Source organism: Mycteria americana, chromosome 3, assembly GCF_035582795.1.
Source record: "Mycteria americana isolate JAX WOST 10 ecotype Jacksonville Zoo and Gardens chromosome 3, USCA_MyAme_1.0, whole genome shotgun sequence".
Classification (NCBI taxonomy): Eukaryota; Metazoa; Chordata; class Aves; order Ciconiiformes; family Ciconiidae; genus Mycteria; species Mycteria americana.
In genome coordinates this window covers 114,862,208-114,881,916 of record NC_134367.1, presented here as the reverse complement: position 1 = coordinate 114,881,916, position 19,709 = coordinate 114,862,208, and the positions used below count along the sequence as shown (strand labels likewise).

Below are 19,709 nucleotides of genomic sequence, written 5' to 3'. Positions count from 1 at the left end.
AAAGAAATTGTCCCAGAGCAAAGCTGACACACAATACAGAGTTGGAAAAAAAGGTCCTTGATGACATTCTTGGGTAAAGAAATTATGTTTGTAAAACACAAGGTAGTGAATAATAAAATGCTTATTGTTTTGATCAGTTTCTCTCTCTCTCTCTCTCTGTATATATATATGTAGATACATATATATCTATGCTGATACACCCTTGGTGGGATGAAGTGGTACATCTGTAAGACAAAAAAATAAAAGGGTGACTGTGGGGAAGGAGTAAAGAAGAAAATAAATGTATCATTTCAGTCAGTGAAGTAAGGACAATGCTCAATTCCCTTACAATGTACCATTGCACTGCTTATCGAGGGACATGCTTGTCTCTCCATGGCTATACTGCGTCCCTGGTCCACGATGAGCTGTGAGCTTGTAATCTGAGTGGTCTCCTTCACTGCTCTGTGTATGAGCAGTACCTCAGAAATGTATGAAGCGTTCCTTCCCCTCGTTAATTCCCATGCTTTACCATGATTTTTAATTTAAAATTCATTAGTATTTCAGTTTGCATTTTTTACCCCAGGTTTCTTGCATTGACTGCAGGTCTCCACAGTAAGGCCGAGCAACCCAGACGAGCAATACACCACAGGAATGTGCCATTATCACGATGTGACTGGATGGAGGAATTCATTTTACAACGGATCCCATGCTACTTTGACCTCACACTCAGTCTGCAGAGCCAAGTCATGCAGTAACCTCAGCTGTTCTGCATTGTGTAGGCCTGTGGGTCACATCTTAATCCAAAAACAAGGATAGGAAAGAAAAAATATTTTTTATTTCCTTTTCTCTTTCCATGGAAACCTACCCACACAAGAAGAGTAGGCAATACCATTCTATGCTGAGGTCTCTGCTTCGCTCTTAGGCAAATGAGTCCTGCATTCAAAAAACAGAAAACATATTCTTCCTCCTGTTGTTATATTGCTCTTTCAGAGAACCAGCCACTGTCCATGCTTTCCCAGATCCCAGTGCCGTGCTTAACAAGCAAACTAAGCACAAGCTCATGCTGGCTGCAAAGTTCAGGTGACCAAGAAGGTATTAAGAGAACAGCTCAGTTTGCCAGCTTCTTGTAAACACCATATTGCAAAGAAGACAAAGGCAAAACACCCCTCTCCACACCTCCCCCAACTGCCTTCCTTATGTTTTTTTTTCTCTCTCTCTTTTCTTTTTCTTTCTCTCCTTCTTTCCTTCTTTCTCCTTGTACGGGGGTTCATGAAGAGAAGCAAGACTTGTGCATCGCAAATGATGGAACTATCCCCCCCACAGCCAGCTTCCCACCCTACAATAATGCACAAGCCCATCTTATCCTGTACCTGCCCCCAGAGGGTGTTTGTCTCTTGATCTTTTTGGAAAATCATGCAGTCTGATCTGCTGGGGAGTTCTGCAGTGCAGGTGCTGGGTGGCTGGTTCTCCCCCTTTCCTGAGGCTCATAAGTGATTGTTTTTGGACAGATAGGCAATAAGAGCCACGGCCACCCCAACGTAGATGCCAGTTCCGATTGTGATGGACAGGACAGCCAGGAAGAGTGCTCGCCGGGAGCTGGAGCTTGCATGGTGGAAGTCCCCCTTGGCTACTGCTTTGTTTGTCTGCAAGATATACAACAACAACAATGCAATATATTTATTTGTTTCATCTGGAAAGGAAGATGTGATGCTCATTTGTTGGCTGAAACATGATCCTGGGATATGACAGTAAACTGGTTGGAAATCAAATACTTTTTTAGTCGAATGAGGTTATTTGCACAATTAGGATGATGGAACCACTGGCATGTCAAGTGGTACTTCTAAGTGCCTTTAAGCTTAAACATATCCTAGGATTTAATACTATGCATCACGATGACTCCTGAGACGGCTCAGCCTCCCCTGAGAATGTGGACAGATGGGCTGTGAGCCAAGGGTCTGCCATGTCCCCTCCAGACAGAGCTACAATCCTGCTTCTGTGAGGTGGCTGGATTCCAGCCTGGCTGGGAAAGGTAACAAGGGAAAAGCCCTTTAAATGTGCCACTTGCACAAAAACATTCTTCCAAGTCAGCTGAAATGGCCAATCTGTTCTTACCTGGACAAGGACAAGAGAGGCTGAATTTTCCCTTCCAGTGCAGTGCTTTTGAGCATAGTGACTAGGTGGAACAACTGGCCCAGGGTTCACCACCACAGAGAGGCCAGACACCACCGGTTACCTTGCATCCACCTTAGGCCTGAGCTTCAGTGCAGGACAAACACGTAGGAAGCCAGAGCTAGTAGACACTCTTTCAGCCTTGATTCAGATGAACACTTACGCATACAAGCAGGGCAGTTCCCTTGATTATCAGAAGAATGACGCACATGCTTACTGGGGCCATTGGTGTTGCAGCCATGGTCTTCTCTCTTGGGGGTGGTGCATTCAGCTGGATGGTGTTAAAGTGGCTTTCATGTCTTTTGCTACGGTTCCCAGTATCTCAGAAGACTAATCCAAAGCTCTGGTAATTGTATCACATCTTCTATATAGCTCTGAGTACCCAAGCAGGTGCCTTGAATTCAACCTGATCAGCTGGAGTTCCCAAAGTTATATGCAAGGCATTTAGGCTTGAGCACAGTGAACCTCACAAAGTTACAGCTTGTTAGTACAGCTGTCAATAATGAACACAGAAAGCGGAATCACAGCTGAGTGGGGACTGTCTCCTGTGATGATCCCACAGTCACACTGACATCAACAGGATGGCCACTGCAGAAAGCTACATCTGGAGTTTGAGAAGTATACAAATACCAGTTCTTCTAACACCCCTTCCAGGCACCTTCGAGCCCAGGAGCCAAGACAAAGCAAAATCCCTGCACAAAACAGGCAAAGGAAAGCTAAAATTGGACTGGACTGATCTACCCATTGACAAGACCACCTAATGCCATTTCAGTGGGTCTCAATCTTGCAGCATGCTGAAAGGAGGACATCATTTTTATAGACCATGGTGTGATATCAGCAGGGTCACCTGGCAGCCAGTAAGAGATCTGTCACCTACAAGAAAGGTCTTGTAGAAGCATATGAGCTCCATAAGTTCTGAGATTGCTTTTGTTCCCTTGTTACAATGAGCGAGGAATTCGTAATGCTTTAATTGTATGTCTCCACAAATGCTCGATTTGCTGGGACACATTCTGCTTCAGTGTCATCTATTGCTCTATTTTTGTCTTTTTTTTACTGTCTTGCTACTCGGAGAAATTTACAGCAGCCAAATGACAAGCTTCCACACTGAAAAAAAGGCTTCTGGCCTTTCTGTCAATGACTTTATTAGGAGAACCGTCTCTTCTCATTCATCAACCTAATTTTTTAAGCATAATGCCTTATAAATGTTTCAGGCAGAAACAATGTCAAACAATACACATGAAAAGAGAGGGAGACTAGGCTGCATGCAGGAGGAAAACAATCATTTCAAAGCCGTAACATATAAACAACTCTCAGGTTTACACCTAGTGTCATGTCCTTTAGTTTAGATGGGGAAGGCATCCTACCCACGTTGCAAAGGATGTCCGGCCAGGCCTCTCAGCAGGGTGACCAGGAATTTCATGAGCTTCTTGTCTGGGACCTCAACAAACACTCAAAAGAAGAGCCCTTTCCGGAAGAATGCCAGGGGCTTTGGGGATGATGGAAATATTTCTTAGGGTTGCTTAAAAGTCTTGGCAAGGAAAGCAGAGAAAGCTTTAGAAAGAGTTGGTCATTCAGCTCTCCTCAAAGATTTTCTTCAAGCATCTGCTACCCATCATAGCATTAATAAAAGGCTTGAACAGAGAGGTTCCTATTCACAGAAGTTAGGTCGGATTTGTCAGGTGAAGGTAAATGCACAGCACTGAAGCTATTTGAGCCTTTGGATAAACTGAGGTAAACAGTTTCAACCCACAAAATGGAGGGAAAGTTTGAAAATGCTGGAACATTTCAATTTGACATTTCTGAAATGTCACATTATGTTATGGAAAATTCTGCAACACTTTGGGCTGACCTCTTTGAAATGAAACTTTGTACAGTTTCAAAACAGTATTTTTTCACTTAAAAATAGATGAAAACTCAAAGGGAAAAGAAACCATTAACCAAAATGTCAAATAATCTGAAAACCTGACAGTCTATCTGGATTGGTTTCAATAAAAGAGGTCAGATCTACCCAAAATGATGTGTTAAGCGACCCAAAGGGATTCAGAAGGCTGATTTGTTGAGCACTAATAGCCTTTTTTCTGATAGGATCTTCAACCTAGTGACAAACCTGCTCACAAAGAACAGCTTTTTTTCTTGATGAGCTCTTTGAGGACAGCCCTGACCTTTGTAAAAGGATTGCACCTATGGTGAAAATCCAACTTCCCATTAAAATTTTCAGCCCAGCCAAAACCAGATGGTATTATCCATCCGTATTAGTCCATCCAAAACCAGCACGTATTAGTCACGTGCTGCCATAGAGTTGCTGAATTTTGCAGCTCCTGTCATTATGATATAGCTTGATTTTGCTTGGGGAATAGGCATGCACTTTCACAGAAGTTCTAGTTTCCAACAAATTACCTAATCCAAGTGGGTTTTGTTCTTTTAACCTAATGCATACTTTGTGACTTAGCAAAATCAATTCCCTCCTATGTCAAATTCTGAATGTAGAATGCATAGGTAAGGGCACATGGGAAAGACAATTTTATATTCCTCCTTTAATCCATTCAGAAAGGTTTCCATTGAGATGGAGAAATCACAAACACAGAAACCATCCTCCATCGATGTACAACCAGTCTGAAAGGATTTGCTTATCACTAAGAAAATTCTTTGTTGATATTTCCTAATTAGCAAAACAATCCCATTACTCCCCGATGTCACTATATGCAAATTACAGCATTTCTGCAGGTTTAAGCTAAACAGATCTGTTTATCTTAAACAGTTAGTACACAAAATGCAATTGAGGCCAATTTTAATACGTTAGCATCTGGCAACTAATAGGCAGTTTTTCTTGAACTTTCTTTTAAAACATGGATCAGATCTTTGGTATCTCTGTGTGTTTTGAGGAACTCCCTTGGTTTTGGTACTCATCCAACAGCTTATGACCCAGACCCTTTGATGCCTGACACAGAGAAGTGACACTCTGTTTGGGGGCTTCCACACCAGGGATGCCTGTGGTCTAGCAAACTCCACGTGGGAAATGAGGACAAGAAATGTCTTGTGTAGATCAGAGAGCCCAGTCAGACCCCGTTTCACCAGCTTTTCCTTGTTGTGGTAGAAAAGGTGAAAACAATGGTCATTAAACCTAAAAAGAAACCAAGACATCTAAATGCAGACAGTGGTCAGGCTGTTCACTTGTCTTCACAGTGTCTGTATCTTGGGTACTGCTAGCTGAAAGATAAAACTTTCCTATTTAGACAAGTCCAGTCCTCTACTAAGATCTGGCCACCTAAGCCCATGATCAAATACCACAGACAGAGAAGCAGATGCAGCAATTCAAGTCTCCAGAGCCAAAATAGGTGCAAGTGCAGAGAGCAATATCTGTTGCGGACCCTTCTTGGTAATTGCTGCCAGTCACAAGACTGGGACCTCAGGCATCAAAACAAACTCAGCCTTCCTTTCTGACACGTTTTTGGGTCAAACGATAAATGTTTTCACAATGCCACTGTGGTTAAAAGTGCTCAGAAAAAGAAAAAAAATCCATTTTAGCTAATTTTTAAAAAAAAAAGTATTTCAGATAAAAACATTGAGTAAGGAACCAAATTTTTGTTAAAAATGAAGTCACATTTATGGCATGCTAGTCTGCAAACTAGCGCAAGGCAGGATGTGTTAGACTGATGCTGTCTCCGTTTTCACTACACAGCCCCATCCTGGATGCCCACAGTGCCCGTGATGGACATGCTATGTGCACCCCTGGGTGCCACAGGCACCCCAGTCTACTCAGAAGCCTGGTGGGAAATGACAAAGCCCTGCATCCATCCAGGTGTTTCTACTCAATTAGAGGTGGGGATGGGGTAGCATGCACCACCAGGGCCCTTGCCAAGCCCCTGGGGCTGATGTGCCAAATGGTACAAAGGCACTGTTTGTCCAGCCATTCATACCCAGCCTGGAAATGGGTTTCTGTGAGCTCCTCTTGGCAGACTCGGCTCCAGCCTCACTAAAGCAATATTTGCTTTTGTTACTTCTTTCCCCTGAAAAGCAAGCCCCAGCTATGAATATTACTGTGCTGAATACTTAGCTGGTATTAATTCATCCATCATGCTTGACTCTGAGGGTAATGCAGCCACGACTGGTGCAAGAATGAAGATCCAAATGCCCTACGAACAAAGGGCTTGATTCACTACAGCCTCTTCAAGCTAAGTGCCTTAATTTAAGTAGTAAGGAATACAAACAGCTATTCCAATGGGCTTAAAAGTGGCTGCAGAAGTAAGCACTTTTCCTAATCAGAATTATATTACCTGTGGAGTTTTACAGTACTTCTATCTATTCGTTTCTTCCCTTCCCTGGCAAGACTGTGGCTGGCAGCCAGATGATTGATGAACCAATTTAATACAGTCTTTGGGCAGCAGCAGGACCAACAGGTTTGATAAACAGAGCAGGGGACGAGTGCAAGACATGGGATGAGTTATGAGTGGGGGATATTCATCACATAGCACCAGGCAAGTTCCCTCACTGCACAGCCAGAAGATGAGATACTTTTCTTGCAAAGGGTTTGTATCACTGGACTACCCCTGCGTCTTGGTTTTCCCTTGGTTTGTGTCCTCTGGATGCCCAGATATGACTATCAACTTGCCACCTACTGGCACAGGTTGTGATGAAGGCTTGGTACTCCAAAGCTGAAAATAGAGGCTTGAGCAAATACCAGCCCCCAATCAATCCTCTCTTTAGAGGCTTTGGAAGTAAGCCAGGAAAGTGAGGAGGGGTGGGGGAAGAAGAGTTAAGGAGATCTGGAAGGTTTATCTTACTTTGTTTAACTAACAAAACGAATGTCTTGTTGTTTAGAAACGCTTTCAAGGAACTTCCCTGGAGTTTCCACTTGAGTTTCTGCAAAACATATTCATCATGTCTCTGGGCTGCATGTTTTATAGGCTGAGAGAAGATGAATACTGTGCCTCCACAGCTGCAAGGCCAAAAAATTCTACTGCATTCCACAGTGACTCATATATCATACTCACAAAATACCTTCTGGTATGCTGTATCTGAAAACAAGAAACGCATTGGTCACAATTATTAATCCTGCTTCATCTCCCTGAGGCTGGAGAGCAGGAATGGCTCCATGTAGGAGGAGAAGAGGGTATCCTGACCCCTTTGATCAGGTGATGGGAGGATTTCTTTTCACTTCATGGGAAGAAATGGCCAGCAGGGAGCAGGGATGCACAGTCTCTATGCAGCCACTGGCCAGACCCTGAGTCTTCATTCTTCAAGTGGCATGCAAAAAAATGCCACAGAATGAGGAGTAACTCATACAGAAAATGCTTCTGCTCCCATATCTTCTCCTATCTCTCTTCTAGGCAAAAGCTCTGGCTGTTGTTTTTAACCTGCCTGATTTCTACTTCTGCTGATCTCAAATTTCTGGGCAATATCTTTCACCTTCAGGCTTACACCACTTATTTTCACTGGCGGTGAGAAAAAGACTCCAGAGTCTTTGCTAAGCTTACAGATGCGAAAAGGGTGAAGTCAGGATTTGCCTCTGAACCATGAATGACAGCAGGGAGGTGCCAGTCAGCAGGGGAAAGCGTGGGGCTGGCACACACCTGGCGTAGGGGTTGGGACGTGGCAGGAGAGTTTTCAGTCCTGAGGAGAGCATCAAAGGGACTATGGAGTCCCATCAAACAGTTCCACAGGCAGAAACGGTGATCTAAATAAATCACAAATGGTTCTTTGCTCTGTCAGGCATTTGCAAATTCCATTATGCCCATAGTATAATAGAAACTTCAGCCTGTGGCAACTTGCCTTTCAGGTACCAAAGAGCTCTTCTGGAGGTTTCCATCATTTCTGCTGGGAAGTTGGCCCAGGAAATGGACACAAGTCTCAAGCAGCCATTCCCTGTCTGGAACTTACTGTGGAAACAGTGGAAGCAGGTGTCACCTGAAATGCAGGCACTTCTAAACAGATAGGCACTTCTAAACACAAACCTCCTAGACTCAATGTTGGACTTAATCTCTACTGATGCTTAAGTTTCTTTTCCTCTTCAAAGGAAGGCATCCAACCTAGTCTAATCTAGCCTTCAGACTGCAGTGTCCAAAACCAATTGCTGGATTATCTTCAGGAAATTCCCATCCACACTCCAGTGTTGATAGGTAGAGACTAGATAACTTGCTTGGGACTGATGGCTTTCCTTCAGTGAGGGATCAACCCCACCTTGAGCATTTAGAAGAGAAAGAGCATAAGATCTTGACCATAACCTGCTCTCTCACTGTCTGGTAGCACTGAGATCCAGTTGAGATGGCTGATAAGGACCTTGAGACAGTAAATGCCTAGCCTACCTGTAACTTCCCCTGGGGCAATGCTGAGATACTGTGAGTCCTTGGGTAGCAGTGACAAAAGGATGATACAGGGATGTCACCAGAGTTTCATTAACACACAGAGAGGGGATAAACTGGCATATGCAGCTGCTGCTGCTGCTTTGCTCGAGGCTTTGCCAGATGTCTTAAGTGCTCTGCTGCACCTCAGAGTGACAAAACAAAATCCAGTGTGAAAACTTACCCCTGAAGGATTTCTTTCAATAATGAATCCTCATTCTAGTAAATAGGCTTGTGCCCTCAGTGGCCAGAGCATAGCACTGTGCAATGTGAGTGCCTTACAGCGGACACTTGCTGCTTCCCATCAGCAGCCCCTCTGACCTGCCTCAGCCCCTTCCTTACAATGACTGTTCAGCAACGCAATGAAACAAACAACAGGCTTATCACAGTGGAGGCACGAACAGCCACCTGTGTGCGGGCAGTGAAACGGACAGGCTGGTGGTCATCCTGTGTTTGGAGTAGTCTCTTGTATTGCACTTCAAGGACAAGTGTAGTTTAACCAAATGTTACTCCAGCAAGCCCTTCAAGTGGCATTTCCTTCTTTGTAAGCATCACCTTCTTTGCTCTCCAAGAGCATAGGAACTTCCAGACTGGCCAAAATCCCACCAAGCTCCTGAACGGTGATGGGGCAGATGAAAACAAGTGAGTGAGTAAAGGGATTTCTACTGCCACCAAATTAAATGATGCTGTGTTGGTGGAAGGAGATGTATTGGGAACAATATTTATCCCTGGAAACCCATGAAAGGCTCAGGAGAAAAGAGTATGAATTGGGAGAAGAGGGTGTAAATGGAGACCAGCATGAGTCTGCCTCTTCTGCATGATCAACTTTCGTAACATCTGGGGTTGAGCCATGAGATCATTTTGGTATCAATGTTTTCTGCTGGAATTTGAAAATATGACATAGATGAGGACATGATTCAGCTCCCGGCTGGTGCTGCCTGTGGTGTTTGATTGTGTATTCAAGTGCAGATAAAACTATAAATGTTCAAGTGAGATTTCGGCACTCAGAAAAACAAGAGCATAATAATGAGAACAGCAGGCGTAAAAGGCCTGAATGAGCAAAATGCAGAGAGATGTTTTTAGACAAGTTCCACAGCGACAGCAGTTCATTTGATTGCACTTGAGAGAATGAGACCTCAGCCTGCGATATGAGGGCAATTCTGTTTTCCTGACATATACACGAATTTGGATGTTTATGGTAAAGAAGATGATTTTGCCCCTCCACTTCCCTTCTAGCCCTCAAGCAGATGCTACCATTTTGTAATGAAAGAGGAGAAGAAAACTTGAGAAAGGTGACATGTGGTGAAGCCTAGTTTACACACACAGAGACATGTGCCCACACAGCCTTAGACACAGCTGACATGGGTTGTGTCCACACATATAGATATATACATGATCTGCCTAGAGGTTGGATGCAGCTACCTACATACCGCTTAAGTTTATCAACCAATTATTACTGACCAATTCAGTCCCAAGGGGCTCCTTTCTTTTTCCCATTTAGATGGCTGTTTGTTTCTTCATTGTTTGAAGACACAGAGTTTAAAATGTGAGCATTACTCAGGAAGGGAAATCTGGAAGCAATTCCTAGTTTTCAGATTCCATTTTGTGAGTGGCAAGAAGTTGACCTCAGCTCAGGGGACATCACAAGGTACATTTGGCCCGTGGTGCCCCTACCCCTGTCACAGGGTCTGGGTTGAGATGAACTGGACAGTGCCATAGATGAGTCTGCATTTCAGGACTGTCAGAGTCTCTTGACATTGCATCTGGTGTGTGGTCAACAACAGAGGTCACCAAGAGGCTGTGGAGTCTCAATTCTTGGAGATATCCAAACCCCACTGGACATAGTCCTGAGCAACCTGCTCTGCCTGACCCTGGTTGAGCAGGGAGGATGGTCTAGATGACCTCCAGAGGTCAATTCCAATCTCAACCATTCTGTGATTTTGTGAAGACTTGATAGTTGTACAAAGTTGTGCAAGGTGTTATTCAACTGTCAATTTGTTTATACACAAATATGGCTGGAGAAATTTCTTGCTCTGTTTCACAGGCAAAAGCAGGGCTTTTAGAGCCCTGTGATGACTTTGTTAGGGCTCTGCTGAAGGACCTGCTGGAGATAGGTTTTGGAAAAAGCTGCATTCATATCTTTCTACCTCTATCTTGTTATATAAGGTTGGTGTAGAGAGTGGATTCCCTCTGTCCACATCCAAGCCTACTGCGCCGTGACCCTCCAACTCCATTTGTATCAAGATGCAGTGCATGGTCCCAACCTGGGTAGTTGTGGATCTTAGACCTCACCGTTGGGACCTTTTCTGTCCATGAGGATGGCCACATGACCCCACACCAAGCCATGTGTCTCGTGGAGCAGTGGCATCAATCCCCAGTTCCAAGTTGGGGGCTCATCATTTTGGCCCAATTTGCCATCCCTTGGGGTAGATGAGCAGCCCATTATGTGGTATCGTTGCAATTCAAAACGTCCACAGTACCAAGCGAGAGGAACACGGTGAGGCACCAGCTCTGTGCCATTTGGCATGACCTGTCTTTGTTTTGGTCTGGTTCCTTCTATCTGCCTCTGTTCCTCTTCCCCATTTGTGATGGAAGGAAGGCCATGTCAGTGGGTACTTTACATTCACTGCAGTGGCCCCGAGCTCTCTTCCCTCCAACACAAGTCACACAGCAGAGGAAAGGGTAGAAGATGCTGCACAGTGCTGCCGGAGAGGATCTCAGCCCTGGACCCCCACCTCCCACCCTGGGAACAGACAAGAAAGGGGTGGTGGGACAGGGAGGTGATGGGGGTTTCTGTCTTGGGCACCCTGAGCCACACTTGGGGGAGGACAAGAATAGGGAAAAAGAGTCAGAGACCCTGCAGGTTTCAAAGTATCTCTGGGGTGGTTTCTCCACCTGACAGGAACAGATTTGATCAGAGAATGAGTTCCACCAGTTATGAACTCTCAATTTTCTCACCTGCAGGTGCCCCTATTGGAGTTGAAACTAAATCTCTGCGTTTTAAGTAAGTGAATTATACAATCTCCTATCTAATAGGTCATTAATGACATTTTGAGGCAAGATTAAGAATTCTTGAGCTAAGATTCACCCTTGTTTGTTGATATCAGTAGCTTTCTCAGCTTTGTGTCACAATGACCCATGATTTCTCTATATGTAATCTGTGTTACACTGTTCTTTATCTACTCCCAATTTCATGTGTTGAGGACATTCAGAGTAGCTCTTTCCGATCTGTTGTTTGCAGAGCCTGGTTTCCTTAGGACAGTTTTTTTTCCCAGCATGTGCGGTGGGTACCACCTCAGTTATATGAAAGTGTCTCCAGAGGATTGTTCCTTGGGGTACCATTTGCCAGACCAGCCTGCAAGGTCTGCAATCCTCTGATCCCCACTGATGCTGTGGTGGCATCTTTCTAGGCAGAAGACTCAACCCAAGCCATTTCTGAGAAATATTTTGTCATTTGATATGTTAATTAGTAGGGCAAGAAGTTATCAGGCACTGTGGACTCTGCAGCATGTGACAGTGATTGTGAGGTAACTTACTCCTCTTTCTCCAAGGAGCAGATTTACCTTGAATGAACTCAACTTTTTGATAGGGTACTTAAGGCATGTCCATAAAGTCACCAGAGATCAAATGATGAAGACTACCTCTTTCATGTGACAAGACCCTTTCTCCCCTTTCCATTCCTTCTACTTTCTTGAAGCCCACAAGAAACACAGTATTGAGAACAAAACCTCAAAAATGTATTTTTTTCTTGTATCACTTATTTGTTCTCTTTAAACCTTAATCCCCTTTTCTCCCCCTCTCCTGGAGAAGCAACATAAGTGATGCAACTGGCTTTAGCAGACAGACATAAGGGACCACATGACCAGAGGGGTGATTAATATGGAGCAACAACCCTGCTGCTCCAAGGTGCTCCATGTATTGTGTTGAGTGGGATATGAGGAAAATGCCTGACAAGCACTTGCTGGGAGAAAGCTCTTCTTGGGTTCCCAACACATTTAACCCAACAGAAAAAATCCTGGCGGCAACCAGGGTCACAGGCTGTGTGTGTTTTAACATACCATCTCTTCAGTATGCCAGAAAGTTCAGTGGATTTGCTTTATAACTGGAGACAACAGCAAGTAATTAAGAGCCTGATGATCCTGCAGCACTCTTGCAAGGAGAATAACTTGTGGGGATATGCTCCTCTTCGAGTCCGGCCTGAATAAAGCATCAGGAGTTTGCCTTTCATTTCCATGTGGACAGGAATGAGGCCAAACTGAAAGAAAGTTTCCTGCCAATGCCAGTAGGCCCGGTTCTCAGTCCTTTGGAGACACTGGAAAGATCCATGTTGATCCAATGTGGCTACAGAACAGGGCTCAAAATTACAGTGTTTCTGAGCTTGCAAGATCCTCTGGAGAGATATCCGTGTCTTTTATATACTTCTCATTGGAAAATGCTATTTCATGCCTAGGACCAAATTCCCACCAAGATCAGCTGCTGCGACCTGTGGTGGCTGAGGATTTGCACCTCAGTAGGTAGATGGTAAGGCTTGATGTTGCAGTAGTCACTTTCCAGCTCAAACGGCATCGAATACATAGCATTAGTAGCAAGGCTTGCTAAAGCCTTAGGCTGCAAGCTGTGAACTTTCACCTAGATATGCTGACCATATACTGAACTTTTATTTAGCTACATGAAGGAAGGGCCCCAAACCGGTGAAAACCAGAGAGCTAAGGAAGCTACAATTGTCAGCAGAAGCTGCAGCCTTAGAGATAAGAAAAGAAACAGCCCACCTAGAGACAAGGAAAGGACCCAATGAAGAACGGGAAGACCCCAGACCCTAATATTACTATTGGCCCGAACTGTCGCGTGAGGGAACTTAGATTGTAAGGGTATAATTGCCCAGGGATTTCTTTGCTCGGGGTCCCTCTCCGGAGGCATCCAGCTTGAGCTGTTTTTACCGCTGTACCACTCAATAAATTTATCCGGCGTACGTTGTATCAGGGATCCTGCTCTGGGGAAATCTAGGGTCGAGCCCGAGGGGAGAGAAAGCACCCGAGAGTGAGCGTGTGTGTGAGCGAGGAGTTGAAAAGGGGCACCCGTCAGCTCCGTGGAGCTGCCCGCTGCGAAGGGGCTCTGGTCCCAGCAGTTAAAGTCTGAGTGGTGTGTGCATGCTTGGGCAGCAGCTTCTCCTTTAACATTGATATCAAGGAGACTTGGAAGTCTAGCCTTGCTTGTGCTGGGGAGTGCTCCAGATGAGCAGAGACAGAGCATACTGCTGCACGGAGCCTGGATCACTTGCTGGCATTAACCAATGCCTCTCCAGCCTCTCCATTCTTCACTCTGGTCCCTTGGTTTCATTTAAATTAAAGAATAATGCCCAGTTTTTATTCAGATTTTTAAATCAGCCAAACCACCTTCATGTAAAAACAGGGAAACGGAGGCAGGGAGTGAGAAGTGGTGTGATCCTGCAAGGAAAGGCAGAAGCTGCAGCAAACTCAGGCTTCTGAGAGATATCCCGAGGCCACTAAACTTCTTTTATTTTAACATCAATCAGAAAGAAATCTAACTAAATTGCAAAGGTTTCAGAGAGTGTCTACACAGAATATTTGCTGGTTTAATTGTATTGCTTTAAGAGGCAAATCAGTTTACACTCCCAGAGCTTTTTGTATCAGTCAGCTCTGCAATAAGTTAACTTCCAGAGTATGAACGAGGCTGTTCTTCCCTTTGAAGACAGACTGTTTTTGAAAAGAGGCAAGGAGCTTCGTTGAGGAGCACCCAGAGGAAAGTGACTCTGAATTAATTTGGGGTCTGCTGTTAGAAGGGTGCATCTGACACAGCGGGAAACCCTGACGGGACCCCCCCCTTGCAGGAATGCCAGATAGCTAGTGTGTCCATGCAGCTTGGATGGTGCGGGAGAGCTGCCCAGCACGAGGAATGGGATGGGCTGAGCATCCCTCACTTTGCCCCCTGCTTAGCTGGACAATAAATGGACTTCATCATCTATGGAAGCCCTACTGTTCTGCTTACCTGATGAGCAAAATTGGCCAATGGATTGAAAAGCTATCAGTGAGGGCTGATGGACAGATGGACAGGCAGGCAGACAATTACAAAGGCCACAAAAAATTAATACAAGCTGCAAATTTCCCAAGTGTATGGGTTATGTGTGTATGGTACCAGCAAGGAAATGCCTAGCCTTGATTTGCTATTGATTGCATCGGGAATGCTCTTGCAGATGATAGAGCTGCAAGATAGCTGAACAGCAGCGAGCCGTAAATTCAATTCCTGCAAATCGCTGATGGTCTGCTTTCCCAAGGGCAAGTAGGAAGTGCCAGGCATGGCCCTACAGAGCCCAGGGGAAAAAAGCAGGGCCCAAACTTCAGTCCCTTCTCTTTCTACCCACCACCATTCCCCGGCACCAGCAGCAGCTCCCTGCTCTCATAGTCAGCACTTTCCTGTCTCTTGACTTTGGTGTCAAGCCCAGATGACAGCAGCAAACCCAGCGGGGTGTCATGAAAGTCTTGTTTCAGGTGTCTCAAAGCTCTGGGATCCCCTATGAGCAGTGACAGGGAACAGCCCTGGGCAAAATTAACTCTTTCTGGCAGACACTTAGGTGTCTTAATTTGATTTTAAAAATCTGATGTGTTTACCTTTCTCTTCTGTTTAAAATGATTAACATCTCCTCCCTACATAAAACAAAATGTCTTGGTTTGGTCAAGTAAAACATTTCATTTAATTGCATATACTTTTTTTTTTTCTTATGCATGATTCCCTGAAACATATTGAAGAAGCACATAAAGGACTCTGTCATCTCCATATACTGCTACCTCTGACAACAGAGATGTGAAACTGTATTTTCTTTTGCCTTTTGAACTCAGCAGCAAAGTGTTTTCTTTCACGGGACTGTCTCAAAGGGGAAGTTCTATTAGAAGCTGTACTTCTGAATTCATCATTGAAATTTTACCAATGCACATATCGTGGATATTATTTGGAACAACATCATGAAAGTATTACAGAAGCATATGCTTGCTCTGTTCTTAAAACCCTCTCTTCCTATCTGCTTATGGCATCACCAGAGACAGGTTATTGGGTTGGATGGACTGCTGGTCTGACCCAGAATTTTCATGTATTCTTAGGAGGGTTCAGCATTGTTGGTTTATAATGCAGGGTGATACGCTGAGTTAATCCATTATGCTAATATGCTATTCCTATATTTATTTAACAAAGGACTGTTGATTTTGCTAACATAAAAATTGCACCTATTTAGTGTAAGAGCTAAAGTCACCACATTTTGATCAAAAAAACCTGTTTATTCTTGACTGAAGTACACAAAAAGCACTGCAAACCGCTGGCTCCCTTAAGCTTTCTGCTCAGATTTCTGTTCCCATTTTTACCGGAAACTTCTGAGCTGGTAACAAGTATGGGAATAAGGCAGTGGATTTTTGCCTTTCTGATAGACATATTTATTTTAAAACAAAATGTAATTACTTTTCTCTCTCTTTCTCTTCTCTCCTCCATTTTTTAAATGTTATCACTGCTTTTACAATAGGTTCTATATTTACATGGCAAAAAAATATTGACCCAAGTCCCGTGAAAAATACAACTGTGACATTCCAGAAGATAGAAACTCAGGAGGAAGGTTTTAAAAGCTCTAGAAGAGAAGAAAAGAAGAAGGAGGAGATCTTTTAATAATTTTAAAACAACTCAAACTGCATTCAAGATTAAACAGAGATACAGACAAGGGACTGAGCACAAAAAGTGACATTTCTTTCTGACCAAGGGCAGAAAACAGTTTCAAAAAATGTGTGGAACACAAACGTGTGCTACCAGAATTTTTTAAAAATCATGGAAATTAATTTAAGCAGTTTATATAGATAGTTTTTAAATACTTCATGTTGCTTTTGAGCTTTTGGGTTTTTTTCCTATATATACACATTAACCAAACCTTTCAGATGAAAAATTTCTTTCCAAATGAAAAAGGCAGAACTGTTTTGTTCTGCTTGAAAAATGTGTTGATATGGGGTGCTCCAACCTTTCCAAAATGTTTTTGAAAACCTTCTGAGACAAGAAATTTCTCAAAACAACTCTTTTCTGAAATGCATGCAAGAGATATATATATATATGCGCACACACAATCTTAACAAATCAACACAACTTTGGTGCATAAATTCTCATTTGGCTCAAATATTTGGCTCCAATTGTGCATTCAATTTTTAATTGCTTTTCAGTAACCAACACATGTGCTTCTTCATAAATGTGACCCTTTCTGAGGAAACTGCTCGTCTTGTCGGGGCTGGGAAACAAACCAAGTCAAGTGAACAAACTCCTGTGGAGTAGCGACACTCCTGAGAAGAGGTGGTCTGGACCTATGGGGTATTTTGCAACTGCTGCTGGATGCACACCTGAAGCTACCTTGGAAAACACCTAGAAAGGGGATACTAAGGAAATTATTCCTGGCTAGGCTGCTCGTATTGTGGGAGAGACCTGGAAACTGCCATTGGTAGGTGGTGTGATCACTGCAGTACAAAGAAGATATTCTCCATCCTTCATGCCTAGCCCCCAAAACCATCCTTGGATGGGAAAAGAATGAATAAGGAGAAAAAAATGTGCTGTAAGACAGGCATCCTCCCCAGACACCCACCGGCATCTACTAATGCCAGCAACACCTCTGCGCAGGCTGAATAAACTGGAAGGCACGCTCGTGTCTTGACTCAACTCCATACTCAGTAGAGGAGGACTCAACAAGATCTCATTTTTCACTACGGGGAAAGTTCATCAGCTGACCTGGAACAATTCATTTGTATTTGTCACCGTTGCTGTTGGCATGGAAATGGAAGGTCTAACCTTGTATTAAGCTGTCAACACCCTGAAATGACTGCTCTGTCTTTCCTGTGACTCAGCGTCTGCAAGACAAGAACTCCATGTTCTCCAGCAATAGCACATCGCAGTGTTGTCATGCCAGCAGATACCAGCCCCTAACCTCTTGTGTACAAAAGTCCTCTCTCCTACAACTACAGTACTCCCAGGCAGACGGTCCTGTGTTTCAGTGGTGCAGGGCTTGCATGTGTGGTGAGTCTATCAAAGGGCTTTATCTCAGCCCTTGCTCTTGCCTGGTATACTTCTTCCCCTTCGATCTCCTGTAACTCATTTCTGCTCCTCTTGTTGCCCTTCTGCTCCTAGTGCACCCTCTCTTTCTTCTATCCAAACAGCAACCCTACCTTTGCCTTTGCGTTTCGTGGACATTATCTCCACCCTTTAAAAGGGTGCAGGCTGCCTGAAGGGTGGAAGGTGTGGTATGTTGCATTCTTATGCTGAGTGTTTCAGCAACAAAAGAGCTCTCTGCAGAGCTGGGGCGTGGGTGTATAGAAGACATCCAGGAAGCAGCACTACTTTCCCAGAGGTGGGCAGCTGGAAGGAGCCCAGCAGCAGCCCGAGTGAGCTGGAAAGGCTTTGCTCATCCTTCTGCTGCACGGTGAGCAGGGCAGAAAGAGAGATCAGGAGAGCTCTCCAGAAAAGCTGCTGGTGAGGAGCGAGTGACCTGCCCGAGCACTAATAACAGCCTCTCCCAACCCAGTTTGTCTGCTAGCATCACAGAAAGCGCAGCGAGCCTCCACACCTGCCGTGCCTTAAGCAAAAGAGTAAGTGAGGGACCCCTGCAGGTCTTGCAGAACAGAGCTGCTGGTTTCACCTCCATGATGGCAAGAACATCCTGCTAATGTGCCTTCATCGTGCCTGAGTGAGCTCTTATTCCTGCCCTCAGGAAGAAAGCAAACTGGCTTGAGCCATGTATCCCCAAGGATTCTCTAGCTTTGGTACTCTCTCTTCATCCAGCATCTTACTAACGCCTGCAATAACCACCTTGTAATACTGTTTTCTTGCTGCAGGCTTGCTCCCTGAATCTCCTAGAAAGGAGAAGGATGGAGCAAAGCTGCAGCAATTCTTACATTGGTGTGCTGGGACCATTTTATTTTTGATTCATGGGGCCCCCAGTCAGAATATTTGCTGCTTTGATGATAACTGGTGGAAGGAAGAGGCCATCCCAAAGGCCTCTTCTCCCTTTAACAAACTGCTCCACAGGAGTAGAGCTCTTCCTCAGTGGAAACCCATTAGCATACAAACATAAGTTCTGATTGTCCAACAGGGAGAGCACAGATTGCTAATAAGGTTCATTCTTAGTGGCTCTGAGGGGTCATCAACAACCTGGCCAAGTTTTTTAATACCAAATTATTCCAGAGTGTACAAACAAGAACATGAAGTCTGTTTCTTTTCTCCTTCCCTCTCCTTCATTCTGTTGCATACATACAGCAAGTATCTCACTCCGCATGATTTAATTGGCATTGCTGTGTCTGCCAAAAGTAACGAAAAATGAAAATCAAAAGCTCTCCTCTCCAGCCAGTTGGCTTGTCCAGCAGCAGACAGGTCAAGGCTGCTGGAGATGCCAGGTCCCTGTCAGCAGGAGGGCGGTGTATTTGTGTGCGTGTCCCTGTCTGCACGTCCTGCGCCGAGTGGGACCGCTGCGGAGAGGCAGGGAATGCACAAACACACTCACTGCGGGAGGATGCGACCAATATGCCACACTTTCTGTGAAGGGGGATAAAAGCCTCGGCAGGATACCCAGGTTGAACAGAGGCCTCGTTCTGTGAAATGCAAACCTCAGGAGTCAGAGCAGGCTCCCTTTGATTTCAAAGGACTCTGCTTCTTGCCCTCCAGTCCCTTCCCTTTAAGGTACTGGGAGCAGAGTGTGCTACCCTGGGCATCTGGCAGGATGAACTGCCAGATGCGGAGAAAACCCCTTTCACATATAAGTCCCTTTAGTTTGGCCATCTCATGTCCAGGACTACTCCATCATATACAGGCAGGCAGAGGAATGCTATAAGCCTGCCTTTGCTTTTCCTGCAAAACCCAGTTGAAAACCCTTCATGCCTGTTAAATACCGGATGCCATTTTTCGTGGTGGGGGTCAGCATGCCACACTACTGCAGCATGAGTTCCCATCCATCAGCTGAGCTGCTGACAGTGCACAAGTCAGTGCCCTCTGCCTGCCCCAGCTTGCAATAACGAGTGCACAGGGACAACAGCCTGCATCGTGGGCTCGGCTAATGGGCTCTACCTCAGCCCCGGGCAGGCTAGGAACCAGCGTGCCTTGGGATCTGACAGCTCACGGACCACGTATCTTGAGTTTACTCGCGCCAGGGTTTTCCCAAGAGCTCAGCCAGCTGGGGACAGAGGGAGGGTGCAGGCAATGCCA

General features: G+C 44.8%; 1 protein-coding gene across 1 annotated transcript in view; it reads right to left on the bottom strand.

The window, feature by feature from the left end:
* Nucleotides 1-1,320: 1,320 nt before the first annotated feature.
* SYNDIG1 (synapse differentiation inducing 1) overlaps nt 1,321-19,709 on the bottom strand; it is an 83,097-nt gene continuing 64,708 nt past the window's right edge. The window contains exon 4 of the mRNA XM_075497466.1: nt 1,321-1,622. Coding sequence (XP_075353581.1) covers nt 1,464-1,622 — 159 coding nt within the window. The 3' untranslated portion in view covers nt 1,321-1,463. The remainder of the gene's footprint in view (nt 1,623-19,709) is intronic.